The 27061-nt window shown below is 40.1% G+C and overlaps 1 protein-coding gene across 1 annotated transcript; it reads left to right on the plus strand.

Annotated features, from left to right (window-relative positions):
- The first annotated feature begins 2159 nt into the window (after positions 1 to 2159).
- On the plus strand, positions 2160 to 27061 carry LOC141172340 (transcription factor Spi-B-like). The gene is made up of 6 exons (XM_073656442.1): positions 2160 to 2302; positions 9434 to 9458; positions 11673 to 11781; positions 17498 to 17703; positions 18363 to 18504; positions 25123 to 27061. The coding sequence occupies exons 1-6, from the start codon at positions 2280 to 2282 to the stop codon at positions 25464 to 25466; spliced, it is 849 nt and encodes a 282-aa protein (XP_073512543.1). The 5' UTR covers positions 2160 to 2279; the 3' UTR covers positions 25467 to 27061.

Consider the following 27061-nt stretch of genomic DNA (forward strand, 5'->3'; position numbering starts at 1 on the left):
ACCTCTGTTTTTTGTAAGTAAAGTTCATTGAGTAATAACACAGTTTAAATCAAAAGTTTTTATTGTCTTTATGTATTTTGGCCATAATGTAGTGCTGCTCCGTTTTCTTTATATATATATACAGTACAGACCAAAAGTTTGGACACACCTTCTCATTTAAAGATTTTTCTGTATTTTCATGACTATGAAAATTGTACATTCACACTGAAAGCATCAAAACTATGAATTAACATATGTGGAATTATATACTTAACAAAAAAGTGTGAAACAACTGAAAATATGTCTTATATTCTAGGTTCTTCAAAGTAGCCACCTTTTGCTTTGATGACTGCTTTGCACACTCTTGGCATTCTCTTGATGAGCTTCAAGAGATAGTCACCGGAAATGGTCTTCCAACAATCTTGAAGGAGTTCCCAGAGATGCTTAGCACTTGTTGGCCCTTTTGCCTTCACTCTGCGGTCCAGCTCACCCCAAACCATCTCGATTGGGTTCAGGTCTGGTGACTGTGGAGGCCAGGTCATCTGGCTTAGCACCCCATCACTCTATTCCTTGGTCAAATAGCCCTTACACAGCCTGGAGGTGTGTTTGGGGTCATTGTCCTGTTGAAAAATAAATGATGGTCCAACTAAACGCAAACCGGATGGAAGAGCATGCCGCTGCAAGATGCTGTGGTAGCCATGCTGGTTCAGTATGCCTTCAATTTTGAATAAATCCCCAACAGTGTCACCAGCAAAGCACCCCCACACCATCACACCTCCTCCTCCATGCTTCACAGTGGAAACCAGGCATGTAGAGTCCATCCGTTCACCTTTTCTGCGTCGCACAAAGACACGGTGGTTGGAACCAAAGATCTCAAATTTGGACTCATCAGACCAAAGCACAGATTTCCACGGGTCTTATGTCCATTCCTTGTGTTTTTTAGCCCAAACAAGTCCCTTCTGCTTGTTGCCTGTCCATAGCAGTGGTTTACAAGCAGCTATTTTACCATGAAGGCCTGCTGCACAAAGTCTCCTCTTAACAGTTGTTGAAAAGATGTGTCTGCTGCTAGAACTCTGTGTGGCATTGACCTGGTCTCTAATCTGAGCTTCTGTTAACCTGCGATTTCTGAGGCTGGTGACTCCGATAAACTTATCCTCAGAAGCAGAGGTGACTCTTGGTCTTACTTTCATGGGGCAGTCCTCACGTGAGCCAGTTTCTCTGTAGCTCTTTATGGTTTTTGCAACTGCACTTGGGGACACTTTCAAAGTTTTCCCAATTTTTCGCACTGACTGACCTTCATTTCTTAAAGTAATGATGGCCACTCGTTTTTCTTTACTTAGCTGCTTTTTTCTTGCCATAATACAAATTCGAACAGTCTATTCAGTAGGACTATCAGCTGTGTATCCACCTGACTTCTGCACAACACAACTGATGGTCCCAACCTCATTTATAAGGCAAGAAATCCCACTTATTAAACCTGACATGGCACACCTGTGAAGTGAAAACTATTTCCGGTGACTACCTCTTGAAGCTCATCAAGAGAATGCCAAGAGTGTGCAAAGCAGTCATCAAAGCAAAAGGTGGCTACTTTGAATAACCTAGAATATAAGACATATTTTCAGCTGTTTCACACTTTTTTGTTAAGTATATAATTCCCATGTGTTAATTCATAGTTTTGATGCCTTCAGTGTGAATGTACAATTTTCATAGTCATGAAAATACAGAAAAATCTTTAAATGAGAAGGTGTGTCCAAACTTTTGGTCTGTACTGTATATATATATATATATATATATATATATATATTTACCATTTTGGTCACAATAGTGTGTTCAAAAATTTACCTTTTTAGCCAAATTGTAAATTTATCAAAGTTATATATATATATACTGTATATGTATACATATGTATATGTGCTTGTGTATATATATCTAGGCATTAGTGCTAGTAAGTAATAAAGTTATAGAAAGTTTAAAAAGTTTTGAGTCCTGGAATGTCAAAGGGTAAAAATAAAGCCCATCAGCCGGGTCCTGGGATCCTTCCTATGACTGTAGAAGTTTAGCAGCACTGTATCCTCTGGCAGATGACGGGCAGGGCTGTCACTGTGCATCTCCTCTATTGTGAAACCTATGACTCCTCCTAGGACTTGTAGGACTTGTCCCTCCCTCAAGCAAAAAAAGTTAAAAAGCACGCCTCAGGTAAGTATGTGATATTAGAGTTTGCAAGGGGTGCTATTAACACAGAGACTATCCTCCACAGCAAACATCACTGCCATCGGCAGCCTTACTGTCCTGCCACAAAGATGCTCTCCATAGACTCACTACGGTAGGTGATTTTATGTATTATTTTTTAATGCATCAGTGTTGACCATGACAGTTAAGTCGGGGGGGTCTGCATCACTGTGGTCTGTGTAACCGCAGTCCTATATCTATCCGGCCGATCCACAACAAGCTGCGCTCACAGCTATACGGCTGCGCATCCATAAGTTTATGCCAGATAGATACATATTAAATGGATAGATAGTACACAGATAGATATGAGATCAATAGATGTGTGTGTGTATATATATATATATAATGTTCTGTATAGTTTTAATACATATTATGTTTAAATTACTTTTTTTTTCCTATAGATATTATATTTTTCCTATATAGGAAAAATATAATATCTATAAAAAGATATAAATATATAATATAGATATTATTATATATTTCCTTTGTAGATTTATTTTCATAGATAACTATCTATGACTGTGATATCTATTACATAACAGAGAGCAGGTGAGATGGATAAAAAGAAAACTAATATGCGATCAATAGATTTATGTAAAAAGAAAAAAAGTTCTACGACCTTATAATACATATTTATGTGTTTTCTTATGTTATAGATATTAGGCATGAGCTTGATATGCCATATGCAGGTAGAGAGACTGACGGACGAATAGATGATAGATGGATATGAGAGCAGTAGATGCTTATTCCAAATGTAATGCAAATTTTTGAATTCATTTTTTTACTTATTTTCTTTTTTTTTGTTAGATAGATATTACATAGAAAGGTATATAAATGGATGTGAACAGGTATGAGATGGATATTATGTACGGTAGTTAAATGGACAGTTTGGATAGAAAGATACATAGATATTGGATAGATATTAGATAGATAGATAATAGATAGATAGATAATAGATGGATAGATAATAGATGGATAGATGATAGATAATAGATAGAAAGATAGATAGATATGGGATAGATAGATAGATAGATAATAGATAGATAATAGATAGATAATAAATGGATAGATAGATAGATGATAGATAATAGATAGAAAGATAGATATGGGATAGATAGATAGATAGATAGATAGATAGATAGATGATAGATAGATAATAGATAGATAGATAGATAGATAATAGATAGATAGATATAGATATTGGATAGATAATAGATAGATACATAGATATGGGATAGATAGATGATAGATAGATGATAGATAGATAATAGATAGATAGATATAGATATTGGATAGATAGATAGATAGATAGATAATAGAGATAGATATAGATAGATGTAGGTAAAGAAAAATGTTCCGTAACTTTTTGATACATACTATGTTTAATTTATTCTTTTCTACATATATATTACTTATCCATCTATATATCTATGAACAGATATGATATGGATATTACTTAGGTAGATAATTTTACTAGATGGATATATAGACATATAAAAGATATGATGTAGATATAGTCAATAGTTGGATGTAAAAAATGTTCTGCAACTTTTTGATGCATGTGTTTAATTCATTCTTTTCTAGATATTACCGTATATAGATAGATAAATAGATATTACATTAGGTAAATTAGATCTAGGCACAGACGGATATATGTTGTGAGCTGTTGATATCATTACCTAATAATGAGAGTTATAGTAGATAATACTTAGTCCTGTATACAGCAGATCTTATGCTCCTGGTATCTGGTAATAAGCAGCGTTAGATGATGAGCCGAGGATCTTGTGATATACTTTCTATCATTTACTTTATTAATTTTACAGAGGTTTGTTGTGTTTTTTTGTTCCTCTGCTTTCTTGTTCTTTTTGCACTTTGCACAGTCCGGGCTGTAGCTGACATGCCGATGTTATATGCCAAGTATTAATGATTCCTAAAATATTGATCTTCAAACAATGAGAAACTGTTTTGGGGCCCAGACAGGATGGTGACAAATAAAATGTATATTTGGATGAAATCTTGCTCCAGATGATAGTACACAGAATTTAAAGTTTATCAAATCATAACTGATTCAATTTTATCAGGAGATAGATATTAGGGAGAGATTCATTGACACACAGATATTAAATAGATGTTACAGTTGAAATTAGATTGATTTAATATCTATGGAAAAAAATAAACAGATTGAGAGATGATAGATGAATAGATGGATGGAGAGCTAGATGGAGAGATACAGTGAAGGAAATAAGTATTTGATCCCTTGCTGTTTTTGTAAGTTTGCCCACTGACAAAGACATGAACAGTCTATAATTTTAAGGGAAGGTTAATTTTAACATTGAGAGATAGAATATCCCCCCCAAAAAATCAAGAAAATCACATTGTATAAATTAGATTTTTTTTTGCATTTTGCAGTGAGAAATAAGTATTTGATCCCTTGCTGTTTTTGTAAGTTTGCCCACTGACAAAGACATGAACAGTCTATAATTTTAAGGGAAGGTTAATTTTAACATTGAGAGATAGAATATCCCAAAAGGAATCAAGAAAATCACATTGTATAAATTAGATTTTTTTTTGCATTTTGCAGTGAGAAATAAGTATTTGATCCCTCTGGCAAACAACACATTACTTGGAGGCAAAACCCTTGTTGGCAAGCACAGCAGTCAGACGGTTTTTGTAGTTGATGATGAGGGTTGCGCTCATGTCAGGAGGAATTTTGGTCCACTCCTCTTTGCAGATCATCTCTAAATCATTCAGATTTTGAGGCTGTCGCTTGGCCACTCGGAGCTTCAACTCCCTCCATAAGTTTTCTATGGGAGTAAGGTCTGGAGACTGGCTACGCCACTCCATGACCTTACTGTGCTTCTTTTTGAGCCACTCCTTTGTTGCCTTGGCTGTATGTTTTGGGTCATTGTCTTCCTGGAAGACCCAGTCACGACCCATCTTCAATGCTCTTACTGAGGGAAGGAGGTTGTTGGTCAAAATCTCGCGATACATGACCCCATCCATCTTCCCTTCAGTACAGTGCAGTCGTCATGTCCCCTTTGCAGAAAACACCCCCAAAGTATAATGTTTCCCCCACCATGCTTCACGGTTGGGACGATGTTCTTAGGGTTGTACTCATCCTTCTTTTTCCTCCAAACACAGCCAATTGAGTTAATGCTAAAGAGCTCAATTTTTTTCTCATCTGACCACAGCACCTTCTCCCAATAACTCACAGAATCATCCAGGTGTTCATTGGCAAACTTCAGATGGGCCTGCACATGTGCCTTCTTAAGCAGGGGGAACTTGCGGGCACTGCAGGATTTTAAACCTTTAAGGCATAATGTGTTACCAATGGTTTTCTTGGTGACTGTGGTCCCAGCTGCCTTGAGATCATTAACAAGTTCCCCCCGTGTAGTTTTAGGCTGATCTCTCACATTCCTCATGATCAAGGATACCCCACGAGGTGAGATTTTGCATGGTGCCCCAGATCAATGTCGATTGACAGTCATTTTGTATTTCTTCCATTTTCTTACTATTGCACCAACAGTTGTCTCCTTCTCACCCAGCGTCTTACTTATGGTTTTGTAGCCCATTCCAGCTTTGTGCAGGTCTATTATCTTGTCCCTGACATTCTTAGAAAGCTCTTTGGTCTTGCCCATGTTGTAGAGGTTAGAGTCTGACTGATTGAGTCTGTGGACAGGAGTCTTTTATACAGGTGACTATGTAAGACAGCTGTCTTTAATGCAGGTAACAAGTTGATTAGGAGCGTCTAACTGGTCGGTAGGAGCCAGAACTCATAATGGTTTGTAGGGGATCAAATACTTATTTCTCACTGCAAAATGCAAATAATTCTATCTAATTTGTACAATGTGATTTTCTTGATTTTTTGGGGGGATATTCTATCTCTCAATGTTAAAATTAACCTTCCCTTAAAATTATAGACCGTTCATGTCTTTATCAGTGGGCAAACTTACAAAAACAGCAAGGGATCAAATAATTATTTCCCCCACTGTAGATAGATGGATGGATAGATAGATAGATTAGTCCTGAAAAAAAGGGCAGGACTTTTCTGGACTCCTTATATATTTTGGGTTCTTGGTTACAACCTGGGGTCTGGCACCAAATATATTACGTACAAGCAGGTGCTACTTCATTTTCTTGCACTTTTATAGATGGCTATATGGCTTATTTGGAGTTAACCAAAAACTTATATAGAAGCTACTGGCGGAAATGAGTGAGGGGATTTAGTTCTCTGTACCTAAATAAACCTTCTGAGGCAAAATAGCTTGTGAGCTGGCCCCAGACACACATGGCACATGCCCCCCCACCACCATCATTTCACACTCCCACCTGTACCATCAGTCTTAGACAAGTATAATTGCACAGCATCAGATCTTCACCAGCTCCCCCTAGTGGCCAGTATAATATCTGCTTATTGCAGAATCAGCCTAGCCCTTTAAATAAAAGAAACTATGTTACATATTGGAGAACATGCCAGCCCCTGCAGAACTTCTTGGCATTTAGAAATCATACTGTTCTACGCACTACACTTTGGGCTATGCATCGCTTGACGTTTTTTTCTGTCAAAGGCTCATACAACTTTAGCTGCTGTCTTGCTGTATATATATCTCTGAAGGATAAAGATGGTGAATGATAATTTTTGCCGGCGCACCGAGCATGAGTGAGTGCCAAATTTAGACACATTGATATGCGGAGCCCTATCCCCTTCATGTAATTTTTTTTTTTATGAGTGTGATTGTGTTACATTACAGCAAAACAGGATTATATTTCTGTTACTTTTATAGTATCACCCTTTCCCTGTTATGCAAAAATTCTCTCCCTTGGGGCAGTAAGATGCACAGAATGAGCGCCGATGTGGGCGATGGAACAGTGCGGGCCGTGATCCGAGAAGCAGAAGGCGGCACGAGTGACGCACCAGTCTGGCTCTTCTGTCGTCGTGTTGCTCTTTCCTTTTGCAACTGCAGCGCATATATATATTTGAGAGCGTTGCTGACCACAGTGTACTGCTTGGAAGACTCATGTGTGAGATATAGAACTTGTGCAATTGCTTTTTATTCTGAGAAAAGGGGAAACTAAACTACAACCCTCAGCAGAGAGCAATGAAAAATAGTCATGTTCCAGTAACATAAAAAAAAAAACAAATCCAGAATGACAGATTCCGACTTTCCCTTAGGCTGAATTCACACATCAGGTTTTTTTTTTTTTTCTCATCTGCAAAAGGACATTATTTCTCATTGTGCTGGATCCATTGCCCGGTGCACCCTTGGTGTGGCTAAACATTTAGGTGCACCTTTTCACCTTCTTGTTTTCCCTCCATCTACACCCCGTACCTCTGCTTTGATTGACAGCTATGTCTTTATAAAGCCAGGGAAGTGCAGAGATAGAGGTATAAGACTAGGGGCAGAGGCAGGGAATTTAGATTAGTGACACCACTCTAGCACTGAAATAAAAAAAAAAAAAAAGCTGGAGTGATGCTATAAATGCTCGGCCACACCAAGGGTGCACCAAGCGCCTGTGCTTGACTTGTACAGTCATTCTGTACTGACAGAGTCCTTTTAAATGATCAGCTAGTCTTGCAAAAATTGTCCAACTTTAATATGTTAATGCAGTGCAAAAATATAACATAATACTCAGAGCTGACAAGTAAAGCCTGATTCAGACGTCTAGGTTTTGTTTTTTTACATACAAAAAAAAAAAACAAAACCGTATTTGATCAGTTTGCTAGATATAATTTTTCATCCATTCTTGTAAGTTCGGATCGGGAGACCCGAAGTCAGTCCAGTCTGGTCCGAATATGGTCTGTGAAATACAGCCGTCTGAACCCAGCCTCGGACCGCAGGGTTTCATCTCATCTCTTGAAGGCCCCATATCTGTATCCACTATGAAATTGGCTGCCATTATTTTGGGGGTATTGTAAGGGGTAGGGCCTTCCAGATTTCTGTCCTGTATAGCTTTTTCTGCATGACTCGTCTCTCCTTGCTTAGATCGTAATACTGTAATAATTACTCATTTTCACCCTTCTCCTATATATATTGTTCTTTTGCACATTTCAGACAGAGTTGTGTTTAAAACATTTTACAATTTACAGTATTCTATAGTTGTATAGTAATAATCCAGCTTGTTAAGAGGATAACAGCCTAAATCTCCAAATCGACCCATGTGGCTTTAAATTTTATCCAAAAATTACATATTAATACAATATTTTTATTGCTGAGTTCACTTGTAACTGGGACTGGTATATTAGCCCCAGTTACAGGGTAAATTCAGCCTCCTGACTGCATAGCAGAGCTTACTCCAGGATCCGGAAGCTCCTGCTCCCTCTCTACATCCAATGAGCACTTGATCCTGAGGAGGAAGCACTGTCAGTGTTTCCTAATGTGTATACACAATGCTTGTTCAACCTTGTGTGCACAGCGCTCAGAAAGGCAGATATGGGAATAAATCTGTGGGAAGTCCGTCTGTGTCTGACAGTCAGTTCCCTGCCCCCGCAGTTGCACAACTACTGCAAGCTGCTTACTCTGCATTGACGTTTTAAAACGTCACTACAGAGTAAAGTTGGATCGCCTGGACGTTTAAGGTTTATAGGCCTTCCAGAAGTTAATGTACAAAAAAAAGTTTGATGCTTCCCTATAAGAAAAAATAATGTGTAAAACAATAGATATTACAGAAAAAAAATAATGCTGATGAGAGTTAGATTTAATAGGTAATAGATTATCAAGTATTCTAGATTATTGGACAACCATCAACAATATGATGCAAAATTATTGATTGTATTGTCACCTGCTTATTACTTTCCATTATATACATGTACAGTCTTAAAGGGAACCTATCACTTTAATCATGTAGTCTGATGTGCTAGCCTCAGGAGGAGCTGAGTGGATTGATGGGAAAAGATTCAGTATGATTTGTATATTATTCATTTCAGTCTGAGCTCTGGTCCAAGCAAGGGTTCCCCCTTAATGTCATCAATCCAGATGGCAAACCCTTTTAATGACCCACTCAGCTCTGCTACATCTGTATATTTAATACACATATAGGAAATTTCCATCAGTTTCTGGCTATAGAGTAAAAAAAAATAGATATATATATTCTCACTTCTTTCTTGTGTCTTATTCGTCAATGCCATTTCAGGAAGTGTGATAAAGATATGAATCGACTGTTAGGAAGTTTTGTATTAGTACTCTGAACGCTGTAAATGACTTTTGTATCTTTCTTTTTCCCACAGTATCGACAGCACTTTTAATTGCTTGGTAAGTCATCTCTATATGTATATATATTTATATGTGTGTGTGTAAATAGGGAAAAGCCACATCGAAGTAACAATATACTAAATTAAGGGTCTGGTATACGATTATTAGTAATTTGTGGCTGCAAGAAAAAAAAGGGGGCAAAATGTGGATTAGTGAAAGCGCTCCTTTACTTTTAAAGAACAGAAGCTACACCTTCTATTAACTATTTTCTTGTGTAATATGTTGCTACTTGGAAACTAACAACAGCCTGTTGATGGATCCTGTTATTGTTGTCTATGTTTAGTCTATTGTCAGGTTTCCCCCCTTCTTAGGATGATGTCCTGTATACCGTTTACAGGTCCAGCTCGCTGATAGTCTCTATCCAGTATAATGGAGCCTGGAAACTAACATCAAGCTGTTGTTGACTGATCCTGTTAATATTGTGCCTCTGTTTAGTTTATTATGTTTTCCCCCTACTGAGGTGCTATCCCATATACCATTTCCAGGCTTCATTATACTGGGCAGAGACTAACAACAAATTGTCGTTGATGGATCCGGTTATTGTTGTCTCTGTTTAGTCTATTGTCAGGTTTTCCTCCTTCGGAGGTGATGTCCTGTATACCATTTACAGGTCCAGCTAGTTGATATTTTCTGCCAAGTAGAATGGAGTATGGCAACAAGTTGTTGTTGACTGATCCCATTAATATAGTGTCTCTGTTTAGTCTATTATATTTTTCCTCTACTTAGATGATATCCAGTATACTGTTTTCAGGTCCAGCTCGGTGATAGTTTCCAGGTGACATAATATTGGGCTGAGACTGACAGCAAGCTGTTGTTGACTGATCCTGTTATTATTGTGTCTCTGTTTAGTCTATTGTTGTTTTCCCCTTGCTAAGGTGATGTCCCGTGTACAGTTTATAAGTCCGGCTAGTTCATAGTTTCCAGGATTCAATATACTGGGCAGAGACAAACAACAAGCTGTTGTTGATGGACCCTGCTGAAGTGTTGTCCCATATACTGGTTACAGGTCCAGCTGGCTGTTAAGTCTTAGCCCAATCTATTGAGGCCTGGAAACTAACAGCCAGCTGGACCTGTAACCGGTATACGGGACAACACTTCAGCAGGGGGAAACCAGAGACGACAACAACAGAGTCCGTCAGCAACAGTTTGTTGTTAGTCTCTGCCCAGTATATTGAATCCTGGAAACTATAAGTAAGCTGGACTTATAAACTGTACACGGGACATCACCTCAACAGAGGGAAAATAAAATAGACTAAACAGAGACCTAATAATAACAGAATCCATCAACAACAGCTTGTTGTTAGTCTCTGCCCAATGTACTGAAGCCTGGAAACTAACAAGTTGCTGTTGATGGATCCTGTTATTGTTACTGTTTCGTTTATTGCTGTTTTCCCCATATTGATGTGATGTCCCTTATACAGGTCCAGCTCGCTGATAGTGAATATGATTCTAAAGGGCATAAAAATCTTTATTTCACCATGTTTTGGGATAGTCATTAGTAATGGTCATGGCTGTGTGTTACACTTATAAATCCGTCATAGACCTATATATATTTCCACTACCACTTCCTAGATCCTTTTTCCCTATAAACAGCCTGCATGGATGGGATACGTGCAGTTGTTTTATATCAACCAATGAGATTGCTGCTTTTATTTTACAAAGGGTATTATAAAAAAAGACAGCTCTTATCTGATTGGTTGCTGTGGGCAAGTTTCATCTCCAGTGCTCACAACTACCAACTTCCCTGCTTCCTCATCCACATTGTTTTCTAACATATTGACTGTCCGATGCCATTACTAATTTTTATGGCAGTTCCCTTCATATATTTCAGGATTAGAAATGATTAAATTTCCTGGCACATCAGACTTTATTTACCGCAATTGGCCTGGTTAACCATAGCAACCAATCACAGCACAGCTTTCATTTTTCCAGAGCCATTTGAGATATGAGAGGTGAGCACTGATTGGTTGCTATGGACAATGAGGCCTGTTTTGATAAATGAAGCCTGCTCCTGTTAGTTAAGAGTCCTGAAATTGAGGACTGTGTTGACTGACGAGTATTGAAATAAATAGATGATGGTTTAGTGTGGTCTATCATAATGAATGTTTATTTTGTAAGAATATAAATTAATGGTCTCCAACCTGTGGCAAACACTACAAGTCCTATATGACCAAGGCATATTATAACCTTATAACGAGCCTCTTCTCCTGGCAGGGCATGCACGCTTTTCCTCAGTATCCTGATACGATGCTTCAAGACTTGGAGAACTTCACCAAACATCCCAGCAACTTAACACAGACCATTGAGCCTGAGCCTCATATAGGTAAAGCGCGCACCCCTCCCTCCATTACCACACATAATACTTTGGGTATTGATATCACGACTATTTGATAGTTAAATGAGGAAGATATCCGATGAGCAAACAATGAACGACTGTGTATATACCGGATTTGCCATAAATGTCTGATAGGCGGTGGTCGGAGATCTCCGCCTGCCGAGAGAATGGTCATTTGATCCCCGATGAAATGTAAGACTCTGAAACTGGGAACTAAAAGTCCATTTATGCCTTTACGACCACCACCATTCAACATGCTTGCCGATCGGCGGTTATTTCATAGCCAAAACAGGCCGACCTCGCTTCAAATGCTCTCTGAACGATTGGTAATGAATCATTCAGTGCACATAGGCAGCCATTGCTCTCGGCAGCACTAGTCCTGTTTCGTCGGGTGAAACGATCTCTGATTGAAAGATCATTTCACCCGACGAACGAGCGTGAGCTGGTTTGGACTGCAAGATTATCATGAAATGAGCGTTCCTAGGCACGAGTATATAGGTAGAGCTGGCTATGCATGTGCAATTTGTGACCCTCCCGATTTTAGGCCAAGTATTCAGACTTTCCATGTATAATGACCCGACGCACTGACTGGCCGCGTGGCCAGTCCGCGCATTGCTGTCAGATCTCGGTCCGATTTATACAGCCGTCTGACTGCACCCTTAAAATGATGATTGACTGGTCACAAAAAGCTATAAATGTCTCTCTGAACTTAACAGTTGCGGTATATGACGAGTCTGGTTACAAAAAAAAAAAAAAACAGTAATGAAACAAGACAGGGAAATCTCCACACTACATGTGACCATTACTCATCAGACCGCAGCGGGTGTCTTAAAGAGCACCAGTCACCAGGTCCTTGCTTTCATATAAAAAAAAAATTATTTATATATACAGTACAGACCAAAAGTTTGGACACACCTTCTCATTTAAAGATTTTTCTGTATTTTCATGACTATGAAAATTGTACTTTAACACTGAAGGCATCAAAGCTATGAATTAACACATGTGGAATTATATACTTAACAAAAAAGTGTGAAACAACTGAAAATATGTCTTATATTCTAGGTTCTTCAAAGTAGTCACCTTTTGCAGTTGAAAAATAAATGATGGTCCAACTAAACGCAGAGCTGGAAGTAGGGTGTTACAGTAATTGTAATGGGGTCCCTTCTCCGCTATATCCTCCCTGCCAGATACTGCTCTCTCATCCCCAGAGCTGGAAGTAGGGGGTTACAGTAATTGTAATGGGGTCCCTTCTCCGCTATACCCTCCCTGCCAGATACTGCTCTCTCATCCCCAGAGCTGGAAGTAGGGGGTTACAGTAATTGTAATGGGGTCCCTTCTCCGCTATATCCTCCCTGCCAAATAATAATCTTTTCATCCCGAGAGCTGGAAATAGGGGGTTACAGTAATTGTAATGGAGTCTCGTCTCCGCTATATCCTCCCTGCCTGATACTGATCTCTCATCCCCAGAGCTGGAAGTAGGGGGTTAATTGTAATGGGGTCCCTTCTCCGCTATATCCTCCCTGCCAGATAATGATCTCTCATCCCGAGAGCTGGACATAAGGGGGTTACAGTAATTGTAATGGGGTCCCTTCTCCACTATATCCTCCCTGCCAGATACTGATCTCTCATCCATCAGCCACAGATCTTTTCTCCTGCATGGGGCATATAATACAAAGACCTTGTTAGAGCTGGAGGTGTCATGCAAATAATCCTCTAGGAAATTTGCAAGACTGTTGTATGGAAAGCGGGAGCTGGCAGTTCCTTAACAGTCTCCTAACAAAAGAAGCTCTGTCCCCTCCCTTCTAATAAACACCATCACTAACATTACAGTTTTCATTATCTCCATCACTGTATGGTTTTATTGTAGCAGTGCAGACGACACTGTTTTTCTCCTTAATTTTTTTCCATGCTGAAAAAAAACATCATGTTAATAATTTGGTTGTTTCAGCCTTGTTAATGAAAAAAAAAAGCCCCCCCTATACAAAAACAATATTTCTGGTTTTCACAGCAGCTTTCACATTTTTTGCAAAAACATAATCTTAACAGGGTTTATAGGGAATTTATCCCTTATCCATAGGACAGGTGATAACTTTTTAGTCGCTGGGAATCCGACCACTGACTCCAATCGAAGGCTCAATTGATTCTCCATGACAAAGCTGGAGCTGACAGAGCTGAGCTGTACTTGGCTATCACAGGCAGCGTCATGGACCATGAATGAACAGGAGGTGTGCATGACTGACCACCTCCTTTCAGCATGGGGCGTGAAGTGCCCCATTCTGAGGATCAGTAGGGGTGTCAGAGGTCGGACCTCCAGCAATCACGATCTCCTAACCATAGAAACACTTTAATATTTGGGTTTGAATTGTAGGTGGTAATTCGGTGCTGAAAATTAGGCATCTTGAGGTTAGTCGAGTCCTGTATAATGTTACTCTGTGCATGGTATTTCTTCTCAGAATTTGTTTCTACCTTTTTATGCAAGAAAAGCTTCATAAAAAGGCATCCCTCAGAACATTCTGCTACTTGAAATATAGTACTGTGCAATGTTTTAGGCAAGTGTTGAAAAAATGCTAAAAAGTAAGTATGCTTTGAAAAATAATCTAAATTACATTGATATGTGGTGAGACCATCCTTTGCCTTCAAAAAAGAAGCATCAATAATTCTTCTAGGTATAGTTGTACACAGGTTTTGAAGGAACTCTGCAGGGAAGTTGTTCCAAACATCTGGGAGAACTAATCGCAGATCTTCTGAGAATGTCGCTTGTGCAATTTTACACAGACTGGATGATGTGAGATCAGGGCTCTGTGGGATCACAATCACTTCCAGGAATCCTTGTTCTTTTTTACACTGAAGATAGTTCTCAGTGACATTGGCTGGATGTTTGGGGTTGTTACCCTGATGCAGAATATACACTGCTCAAAAAAATAAAGGGAACACTCAAATAACACATCCTAGATCTGAATGAATGAAATATTCTCATTGAATACTTTGTTGTGTAGAAAGTTGAATGTGCTGACAACAAAATCACACAAAAATCATCAATGGAAATCAAATGTATTAACCAATGGAGGCCTGGATTTGGAGTCACCCCCAAAATTAAAGTGGAAAAACACACTACAGGCTGATCCAAATTTAATGTAATGTCCTTAAAACAAGTCAAAATGAGGCTCAGTATTGTGTGTGGCCTCCACGTGCCTGTATAAGCTCCCTACAATGCCTGGGCATACTCCTGATGAGGTTGCGGATGGTCTCCTGTGGGATCTCCTCCCAGACCTGGACTGAAGCATCCACCAACTCCTGGACAGTCTGTGGTGCAACGTGACGTTGGTGGATGGAGCGAGACATGATGTCCCAGATGTGCTCAATCGGATTCAGGTCTGGGGAATGGGCGGGCCAGTCCATAGCTTTAATGCCTTCATCTTGCAGGAACTGCTGACACACTCCAGCCACATGAGGTCTGGCATTGTCCTGCATTAGGAGGAACCCAGGGCCAACCGCGCCAGCATATGGTCTCACAAGGGGTCTGAGGATCTCATCTCGGTACCTAATGGCAGTCAGGCTACCTCTGGCGAGCACATGGAGGGCTGTGCGGCGCTCCAAAGAAATGCCACCCCACACCATTACTGATCCACTGCCAAACCGGTCATGCTGAGGAATGTTGCAGGCAGCAGATCGCTCTCCACAGCGTCTCCAGACTCTGTCACGTCTGTCACATGTGCTCAGTGTGAACCTGCTTTCATCTGTGAAGAGCACAGGGCGCCAGTAGCGACTTCGCCAATCCTGGTGTTCTGTGGCAAATGCCAAGCTTCCTGCACGGTGTTGGACTGTGAGCACAACCCCCATCTGCGGACGTGGGGCCCTCATACCACCCTCATGGAGTCTGTTTCTAGCCGTTTGTGCAGACACATGCACATTTGTGGCCTATTGGAGGACATTTTGCAGGGCTCCTCCTGTTCCTCCTTGCACAAAGGCGGAGCTATCGATCCTGCTGCTGGGTTGTTGCCCTCCTACGGCCCCCTCCATGTCTCCTGGTGTACTGGCCTGTCTCCTGGTAGCGCCTCCAGCCTCTGGACACTACGCTGTCAGACACAGCAAACCTTCTTGCCACAGCTCGCATTGATGTGCCATCCTGGATGAGCTGCACTACCTGAGCAACTTCTGTGGGTTGTAGAGTCCATCTCATGCTACCACGAGTGTGAAAGCACAACCAACATTCAAAAGTGACCAAAACATCAGCCAGAAAGCATTGGTACTGAGATGTGGTCTGTGGTCCCCACCTGCAAAACCGCTCCTTTATTGAGGGTGTCTTGATTATTGCCAATAATTTCCATCTATTGTCTATTCCATTTGCACAACAGCATGTGAAATTGATTGTCAATCAGTGTTGCTTCCTAAGTGGACAGTTTGATTTCACAGAAATTTGATTTACTTGGAGTTATATTCTGTTGTTTAAGTGTTCCCTTTATTTTTTGAGCAGTGTATTTGGAGACAATTTCATGCCTACTTGATGGTATTGAATGATGGATAGATGTCTGTCTGTATTTCTTAGCCTTGAAGACATCATAAATCCTGACCAAAAACCCAACACCATTTGCTGAAATACTGCCCCAAACTTTCAAGGAATTTTTCCATAAAGACCGCTTGTGTCCAGACTTCTCTGACCAGCAGATGGGTTTAGCTGCTGCCAGTTCTGAACTGATGGCACTGCTAGACATCTTCCGATTTCGAAAGGAAGTAAGCATGAGGTGTCTTTCATCTGCTGCACTAAGTTTCCTTGGGTGGTTCTCAACATTGACAATTTCTCGGTGTTTCTTCAAAAACAGCTTGAAACCCTAGTCAGCTTTGTAATATATCTTTGCCTGGGAGAGTCCTTGCCGATGGAGTATTACTACCTTCACAACTTCACCTTTGTAGCAGCGGTTCCTCACCTAGTTTTAAGCCTCCTACACAGCGGTTTTGTTTCCTACGTATTAAAATGATGATCATTTTCTCCTATTTAGTATAATTGGTTACTCCTACACCTGACTATAATCTTACAAAAACCATGACTTTGTGCAAGCATAGGGCCCTGATTTCAACATCAAGTCTGTCTAGGACTACATGAAGAAACAGAAGGATTTGCGCAAGCAACATCCACAGAAGATTTGTGGTTGGTTCTTCAAGGTTTTTGGCACAACCTCCGTCAAGTTGTTTTGAATACTATGAGCAACTGTACCTAGAAAAACTGATGAATGCAAAGGGCGGTCACACCAAATATTGATTTGGATTTCTCATTTGTTCTTTCACTTTGCATTTTGTTAATTGATAAAAGTAAACTATTAAAACTTCCATTTTTTTAAAGGATTTTTCATTTGCAGCTCGTTAACGCCTAAAATGTTGTTTCGACAGTACTGTAGAGTATATTTAGTTCTTACAGGAAAAATTCCATTCAACGTTAAAATGAGAGGTCTGAACACCTTCATATTTTGCATTTATTCCATCCCACCGAATCCATAGTCACAACAGAAGTGTGTGTCCGGTCATCTTGCTTTAGTTTGAGATGGTTTAGTGACTCCTGTATTGAGCAGGGTGTTGGACACTATGACCCTGGAGGTCCCTTCCAGCTCTAACATTCGATGATTCTAGTTCATTAATTATGCGTAATTCATTTTCATTAATTCCTTCCTCCTGATTCATAATGGGTTGATGTCATGTTTTTGGATTTTAGACTTTCTTTGGAACTTGATTGACCCACATGATGACTGTTATGAGGACTACGAGAATAGCCAGCTAACACCACTCCAAAATGTTCAAGATTCCTCCTACATGCCTGGAACTTACCCCCATTACTACGATGACAACAATCAGAACCTTACCGGGACTTCCCCTTGTCTGACGCAATGTCCAATGCCTGAGGATACATACAGTACTGAGGTAAGGATCCCAATGCAATCTCAGGCTACATGGAGTCTTTTTGCTGAGTTTTTGGAACAGAAACTCCCAAATTTTTGAGATTTAGTAAGTTTCTGCTGCAAAAACTTCATGTGTGCACATAGCCTTAACCTGGCAATTTTGAGGAGACTGGACGACCATCTGACGTAGATGAAGATTTTCTGACACTTGTTAAGGGAGAGAAGAATAGTGAAATATGGGAAAGTGGAAAAAAAAAAAGGCAGTTCACCATAAATATATAAAGTCCAATATACAGGAAACCACGTTCTGACTAAACATTGCTAGATGCCTAAAGACAAGAAAAGTTCCAGCTTCTAGTAAAAAAAAATAAAATTACAACTTTATTTGGTCATTAAAAATTAATTCCAAAAATATTTGAAATAAGGAGACAGGAAGCACAAGGCAACCCGTTTCAAACGCATTTTTAGACACTTTTGTCTAAGTTTTCCAAAAACTTTGGAAAAAAGTGGTGAATCAATGGAGGTCCACCTACTTAATTTTCCCACCATGATCACTTGAATATAGAAAACCTTCATGAATAGTGGTCAATGTGTTACTTCAATAAACCCCCTGCTTAAGGCCGGCGATGGTATTTATACTCATCATTGGTACTAATGGTGGAATTTTTTTTCTTTCTACAGCCGTTTAACTCCTATCCTCAGACCTATACGTTACCATGTAACCTCCGGAGTTCTTCCCTCTCTGAAGAAGATCCAAATCTTGAGGTGTCAGACAGTGATTCTTGCGTGGATTCTCTTTGTGGTGTTGGGGGTTATGAACCAGGTATTTGAAGATGTCATATTTTAAATAAGTTACAAAAATTTATATATATATATAATTTTTGTATGTGTATGTTACCAAAAAGGTTTCGTGTTATACCTCTTCAAAGATCAAATGGATTGTGTAGAAATAAAAAAAAATCTTTAAAAAAACAGCGCCACACTAGTCTACAGGTTGTGTTTGGTATTGCAGCTCAAACAAATTTACTTTAAAAAGGAGCTGAACTGCAGTACAAGACAACACCTGAGGACACATGCTGGCGCTGTTTCTGAAAGAAAGCCGACATATTCTTCTGAATCTGTACAATCCATTTAAGAGGAAAAGGTTACACTTAAAAGTAAAAAAAAGCTTGGTAGAGGAGCGTCCTATATTTTGAGACTAGCTTCATTCTAGAAAAAAAAAAAAAAAATAGTCACACTTATGTTTCCAGTCTCTGAACCTGCCAGGTGGTGCCATGCGCCTCGTGATGGCTGCAGTCACTGGGTGGATACAGCGGTCACGAGGCTAGATGGCTGTCCCTCAGCTGCAAGTAAATGCAGAGAATTCATATGGAATGTAACCACTTATCCATAGTTTTAATGTTGAAGGTAGACTTAAATCCATAGAGTTCAACCTAAAGCCCAACCTATTTATCCAGAGATAGATGCTAATTCCCCCTTATTAGGGGGAAAATTCGTTCCTGACTCCACCTACGGCAGTCGGACTAGTTCTCTGGATCAATGTCCTATCACAGAATCTAGTACCCAGAATCTGTAATATCATATTTATCAAGAAAGGCATTTAAGCCATTCTTGTACTTTTGTAGTGATTCAACCATTACAGCATCATGTAGAAGACAGTTCCATAATTTACATAATCTCACTGATTCTTTACTGTAAAAACAATCTCTGCTCTTACAGTAAAGAATCCATATTACTGTTCTTACAGTAGAGAATCTATAATCTCACTGATTCTTTAAGGCCCCGTCACACTTAGCGACGCTGCAACGATCCCGACAACGATATGACCTGTCAGGGATCGTTGCTGCGTCGCTATGTGGTCGCTGGTGAGCTGTCAAACAGGCAGGCTCACCAACGATCAGGGGAGCAGCGACATCGTGGAAAGAATCTTTCCACGATGTCCTGCTCCTGGTTACCAGCCTGCTGAAGCAGGAGCAGGCTGGTAACCATGATAAACAGCGGGTTACTAGGGGCACACGCGCACATAGTAACCCGCTGTTTATCATGGTTACCACTCTGCTACAGTGAGCGGGAGGTTACCGCTCACTTTAGAATCATAGAATGGTTGAGTTAGAAGGGACCTCCTGGGTCATCTGGTCCAACCCCCTGCTCAAAGCAGGATTCACTAGATCATCTCAGACAGATGTCTGTCCAGCCTCTGTTTGAAGACGTCCATTGAAGGGGAACTCACCACCTCTGGTGGCAGCCTGTTCCACTCATTAATCACCCTAACTGTCAAAAAGTTTTTTCTAATATCTAATCTGTGTCTCCTCCCATTTAGTTTCATCCCATTGCTTCTAGTCTTTCCTTGTGCAAATGAGAATAAAGATGATCCTTCTACAATGTGACAGCCCTTGACATATTTGTAGACAGCTATTAAGTCTCCTCTCAGTCTTCTTTTTTGCAAGCTAAACATTCCCAAATCCTGCAACCGTTCCTCATAGGACATGGTTTGCAGACCAGTCACCATTCTGGTCGCTCTTCTCTGAACTTGCTCCAGTTTGTCTATGTCTTTTTTAAAATGTGGTGCCCAAAACTGTACACAGTATTCCAGATGAGGTCTGACCAAAGAGGAGTAAAGACCGATAATGACTTCACGTGATCTAGACTGTATGCTTCTGTTAATACATCCCAGAATTGTATTTGCCTTTTTTGCTGCTGCATCACACTGTTGACTCATGTTCAGTCTATGATCTATTAGTATACGTAAGTCTTTTTCACATGTACTGTTGCTTAGCTCTATTCCTCCCATTCTGTATATGCTTTTTTCATTTTTATTGCCCAGATGTAGTACTTTGCATTTTTCCCTGTTAAAAACCATTCTGTTGGTTGCTGCCCACTGCTCCAGTTTATTTAGGTCTTTTTGAATCCTCTCTCTCTCTTCTCTAGTATTAGCTATCCCTCCTAGCTTTGTGTCATCAGCAAATTTAATCAGTTTACCCTCAATTCCTTCATCTAAATCATTGATAAAGATGTTGAACAATACAGGTCCCAGGACGGAGCCCTGTGGTACCCCACTTGAGACATTCATCCAGCTGGATGTGAAGCCATTTACAACCACCCTTTGAGTCCGATCACTAAGCCAGTTATGAATCCACCTAACAGTTGCCTGGTCCATTGCATACTTGGTCATTTTTTCAATAAGGATGGTGTGAGATACTTTGTCAAATGCTTTGCTGAAGTCAAGATATACTATATCTACAGCATTTCCCTGATCCACCCAGTCAGTGATTCTGTCATAGAAGGAAATTAAGTTAGTCTGACATGACTTGTTAGTTACAAACCCATGCTGACTCTGGTTAATCACTTCATTCTTATCCATGTACTTACATACATGTTGTTTAATAATTTGTTCAAAGATCTTTCCTGGTATAGAAGTCAGACTCACCGGCCTATAGTTCCCTGGGTCCACCTTCTTCCCCTTTTTGAAGATAGGAACAACATTTGCTCTTCTCCAGTCTTCTGGGACTTCTCCTGTTCTCCAAGAATTTTCAAAGATTATGGAGAGTGGTTCTAAAATTTCTTCTACGATCTCCTTCAGTACTCTGGGGTGTAATTCATCTGGACCTGGAGACTTGAACTCATTTATGTTAGCTAAATATTCCCTCACAATCTTTCTGTTTACAGATAACTTTGATTCCTCTATTCCTTTAAAAGGACAGTGAAGATCAGTTGATGTTACATTTTCTTTCTGAGAGAAAACAGATGCAAAATAGGAATTAAAAAGTTCGGCCTTCTCAACATCCTCTCTTACCATTTCTCCATTTTCATCCTGTAAAAATCCTATAGCATCTTTGACTTTTCTTTTACTTTTGACATACCCCCAAAATCCTTTTTTATTGCTTTTGACATCTCTTGCAAGCCTTAATTCATTGTCAGCTTTAGCTAACCTGATACGTGCCCTGCAGGATCTGCAGACTGCATTATAATCTTCTTTAGATATGCCTCCCTCTTTCCATTTAATAAACATTTCTTTCTTTCTTTTTAGCATGTGTTTAAGTTCTGTGTTCATCCATCCTGGTTTCCTTAAATGCTTCCCATTCTTCCTACTTTTCGGGATTGTTAACGATTGTGCTTTGAGAATCTCATTTTTAAAAATTTCCCATCCTTCGTGGACATTTTTGTCCTTAAGGACATCCAGCCATTGGATCCCTCCTATTCTCTTTCTGAGTCTCTTAAAATCTGCCTTTCTAAAATCTAACCTTGAAGTTTGAGTCTTCACATGTCTTCCTCCTCTAGTTATCCAAAATTCTATAATAGCATGATCACTGCCTCCTAGGGTCCCAGCCACCTTTACCTCCTCAACCATTTCCTCCCTGTTTATAAGGATTAGATCCAAAGTAGCAGATCCCCTTGTTTTCTCCCCTACCTTTTGGAAGATAAAGTTGTCAGCAAGAGAGGATAAGAATTTGCTTGACCTGTTAGTTTTACTTGAGAGAGATTCCCAACAAATGTCTGGATAGTTGAAATCTCCCATGACCACTACGTCATATTTTTTGGAGAACTTGGTCATTTGATACATAAAGAGTTCATCCATATCTTCAGCTTGCCCAGGTGGCCTGTAGTAAATGCCTACAATGGTGTCCTTTCCGTTGTTCTCTCCTTGTATTCTTACCCAAACAGTTTCCACAGAACTCCCAGTCTCTGAAGCTTCAATCTCTGTGCAGATATACGCTTTTCTAACATACAATGCAACACCTCCTCCTCGTTTATCAAGTCTGTTTCTTGCAAATAAGTTGTATCCTTTTAGCCGTTTATTCCAATCATGTGTATCGTCCCACCAAGTTTCAGTGATTCCAATGACATCATATTCCTTTTCCTGCATTAGTAGTTCCAATTCTCCTTGTTTGTTGCCCATGCTTTGTGCATTTGTATAAAAACATTTTAGTTTGTGATTGGTTTCTCTTCCTCCCATATTTTTATTATTTAAATTGTTTTGTCTTTGTTCTTCCTTTCCACTTCCAGTAGCAGAGATCTCAATAGTATTTGTCAGCTGTATGGCTTTTTCTGGCCTTTTGCTTCCCTTCCCACATTGTTCTAGTTTAAAGCTCTTCTGATGAGTGTAGCAAGGCGACTTCCAAATACATGTTTTCCAGTCTTCGTAAGGTGCACCCCATCTCTAGCAAGTAGTCCATCGTATAGGTAATTCATTCCATGATCCAGAAATCCAAATCCTTGTTGACGGCACCATCGACGTAGCCAGTTGTTCACCTGTAGAATCTTATTCCACCTCATTGTTCCATGGCCATCCACTGGGAGGATGGATGAGAAGACCACCTGCGCTCCCAATTCTTTCACTTTCTTGCCTAAGTCTTCAAAGTCACTGCAGATGGTTTCCAGGTCCTTTCTTGCGGTGTCATTTGTCCCCACATGTATTAGCAGGAATGGGTAGTGATCTGTAGGTCTGAAGAGTCTTGATATCCTGTCAGACACATCTTTAATTTTTGCTCCTGGAAGACAGCACATTTCTCTTGAGGTTATGTCTGGTCTGCAGATAGCGGCCTCTGTTCCTCTTAACAGGGAATCCCCCATGACCACCACTCTCCGTTTTTTCTTCACATCATTCTTCTTTCTCCATCTAGGAGGATTCTGAGGGCTTACAAGGTTATTCATTGCTGGCAAAGTCTTATTTTGCTGTATTTCTTCATGGTTCTCCTGCGTGAGAGCCTGGTACTGGTTCCTGAGCAGTATGGGTGCTGACTGCCTCTCGATCCTCCTGCTTCTGTGGGTCACATGCTTCCATTCCTCTGTTTCGTCAGGTGCAGTTCAAATTTCTTCTCTTTCTGAATCATGAAGAGATAATTCTGCTCTGTCTAAGAACTCTTCACCTTCCTTAATGATTTTCAAGGTAGTTAACCTCTCTTCTAGATTTCGCAACTTTTCCTCCAACAGGGACACAAGCTTGCATTTCTGGCATGTGAAGTTTGGCTTTTCCACTGGCAAGTCTGAACATGTAGCAGGATATGCAGCTCACCAAATGGCTCCTGGACTCTTCCATGTTCTTATTGTTAATGTTCTGAAAACAGTGAAAAAAGCTTAAAAAAAAAGCTTCAAAAGGCGGCGCGCGGTTTACCGATGTCCTCTTTTCAGCTCCAACAGCCAAAATCCAGTGTTCTTTGAGCTTGCGGAGACTCTTCACTTACCCCAAAATGCAGTGGGAATATGCAAATTATCTCCTCAGGACTCCTCCCCTGGTTTAGCAGGCTCGTAACCATGATAAACAACGGGTTACTAGGTGCGCGTGTGCCCCTAGTAACCCGCTGTTTATCATGGTTACCAGCCTGATCGCTGCTCCCGCTGGTCGCACACAATGATGTGTGCTGACCAACGGGAGAGCAACGACCAAAAAATGGTCCATGACACTTTGCAGCGACCTCACAGCAGGGGCCTGATCGCTGCAAAGTGTCACACATAGCGACATCGCTGGTGAGGTCGCTGTTGCGTCACCAAAACCGTGACACAGCAGCGATCTCGCTATGTGAGACGGGGGCTTTACTGTAAGAACAATCTCTGAACCTTCTTTCCTCTATATGTAGACGATGCCCTCTTTGTCACCATCGCAGGCCTAAGTCTCAAAAGATCATTATACAGATCTCTGCACTGTCTGGTCATATATTTGCACACTATGATAAGATTGCCCCTAAGCCTTCTTTCTTCCAATCTGACCAACCCCAAGTTTGATAATCGGTCTTGGTACTAGTCACTCATTGCCTTAATAACCTTGGTCTTCTCTGCACCCGCTCTCGTTCAGCTCTGTCCTCAGGATACTAGGTACAAGTTTGGGCTCCGGTGTATAAGTTGGCCGTGACTTGTATACTATGGTCTTGTCATGAACATCTGTGCCTCGTTTTTCGGTTGCATGCAAAAATTTATGGCTGGGCAACCCATTTAAAACAAAATGGGTAGGTCTCGTCTTGTTACCAAGAAATGAAATCCTTGGATCTCCTTGTAGTTCAAGAAGCTTACGCAGTATTGCTAAAGGTTGGATAACCAAAATGGAAACGAATGACATCCTGAAGGTCACGCATAGGGCTCTTTAACCTTCTGTTTAATCAATGAATGACAGTTTCCTAGAGTTGTAGGGTACAAAAAAAAGAGTATATTGCACGCTAACTGTTATCAGAGGCTCATTAGTCAGTGACAGTATGTGCTGCATCCACTCTAAACACTAATAATAAAAGATGATCATTATATGACTATCCTATAAATCAAGTAAGTCTGATGATCCTGTTGACGTACACATGAATCAAAATATATGGCCACCATAAAGCACAGCTGCAAATCCCTAGACTAGGATTCGCACATCATGATTACCCCCCCCCCCCCAGCAAAGCAACGCTTGATAGTAGCTTAGGCCTTGTAAACTGTAACCACTATAATCTATATTGTTTCTTTGTTTAAGGTGTTCGTAAGAAGGTTCGACTGTACAAGTTTCTCCTGGAGCTCCTCCAGAATGGTGACATGAGAGATTGCATTTGGTGGCTGGATCGGGAGAGAGGGACCTTTCAATTCTCCTCAAAGCACAAAGAGCTTCTTGCTCACAGATGGGGGCAACAAAAGGGAAATCGCAAAAAGATGACCTACCAGAAGATGGCCCGTGCTCTACGCAACTATGGCAAGACTGGCGAGATCAGGAAGGTGAAGAAGAAGCTGACCTATCAGTTTGATAGCGTATTACTGAGCGAAAGGAAAGCGGAGTCTACCATGCACCCTCTCTCAAGCCAACCGTCAGCTTTTGACTTATAAACTTTGTTTTCTTATTTCTATGAAGATTGGTGGGCATCAAACTGGCAAAGTATATATGACTGTGGTCAATATCTTCATTGAATATCATTGTAAGTGAAGGAAGGCGTAGAATTCCACCATCGACCTTCTTCAGGACTGCCCTCTGATCAGAACATCTGGTTCACGAAGGAGGAATGTATAAAGACTATCGTTTTGTCTACGAGAAGTTTATTTTCCATCAATTGAATGATGAAACACAACAATGTTCTCTAAAACCAGAATCCTATCACCAATGGTGCCTTAAGCGATGGTGCCCACTTCAAGGGCATATCTCGACTAGTAGACTATGCGTGATTCTCCTTTTCAAGAAGGTCTAAAAACGAGAGAACCTCTACTAGAAGAGCATTTGTGGGCTTTGATTTTTTTCCTCTCTTTCCTTTAAATGTTGTCTTCTGGTAAGATCATCAGACTTCTAAAATCTTTTACCCCCACATTTCCATTTTTTTTTTGTCCGTTTCTTTTCTTCCATATTGGATAGATTAAAAATACAATTAAGAGACTTATGATCTTCTATGATTCTAGTAGTGGAGTTCAAGCACAAACACTGCCATATGTATGGATCCATTTGTCCACTCCTTTATACAGACTAATTAGTAGAACTATCAGCCACTCGGGCAGGTATCATACGCCCTAATAGCACATGCTTCAAACTATTGTCTATTTAATGCTGAAATGAGAAGCACTGAACAACCCCCTTTAAAGGGAATCTGTAACAGAGTCTTTGCTACCTCATCTAAGAGCAACACGATGTAGGGGCAGAGATCCTGATCCCAGCGATATATCACTTAGTGCAGTTTTAACAAAATCACTTTTCTCTGCTGCATGTCGTCCAGTTGTCTGAAAGCTGCGCTCAGTATAACCCCGCCCACAACACTGATTGGTAGCTTATGTACAGTGTTCACAGAATGCAGCCAATCAGTATTGTGGGCGGGGTTACACAAAGAAGGACTACATGCCATGAGACAACTAATCCTCTAGTCATGCTCTCTTGCTGATAAACCAGTTATTTTATTGAAACTACAAAGCAGCCTAATAATTGACACATTGCTGGAATCAGGGTATCTGACCCTATAAGATGCTGCTCTCAGCTGAAATAGCAAAACACTGCTGCCAGATTCCCTTTAAAGAGAAAATTTCATGCAACCAGATCCAAAGACTAAGTAAAATGTTCACTACCTTACTGAGTGAATTAATAGAAATATATTGACAATCTTGAACATTCTAGGCCCAGATTGTCATAATTTTTTCCATACAAGATCACGATGTAAAATAAAATACATAGAGAACTTTGATACAATAGTAATTCTGGTCATTTTTAGGGTAGAATAGCATTATACTCAAATGGTACTAATGTCATATATAGAGAACCAAAGTCACACACATATACTGTATATAGAACATACATGAGAACGGGAGAGACTAGGGAGGACCTCATCTCTTTCGAGTGGTGGTTTTATGTATATACTTGTATTTTTAAAAGGATGTTAATATTGAAATAGATGTAAATTGTTAAAGTTTTTTCTTATTTTTGAAAAATAAAATGTGTGTTTAATTCA

The sequence above is a fragment of the Phyllobates terribilis genome, unplaced genomic scaffold (genome assembly GCF_046119375.1).
Source record: "Phyllobates terribilis strain yellow unplaced genomic scaffold, ASM4611937v1 Scaffold_12__6_contigs__length_324123572, whole genome shotgun sequence".
NCBI classification, from domain to species: Eukaryota; Metazoa; Chordata; class Amphibia; order Anura; family Dendrobatidae; genus Phyllobates; species Phyllobates terribilis.

Bases quoted from the DNA above. Each gene is read 5' to 3' on its own strand.
- LOC141172340 (XM_073656442.1), top strand. From the start codon at position 2,280: ATGCTCTCCATAGACTCACTACG. The intron at 17,704-18,362 runs GTAAGGATCCCA...TTCTTTCTACAG, and splicing joins AGGATACATACAGTACTGAG to CCGTTTAACTCCTATCCTCA. The intron at 18,505-25,122 runs GTATTTGAAGAT...TCTTTGTTTAAG, and splicing joins TGTTGGGGGTTATGAACCAG to GTGTTCGTAAGAAGGTTCGA.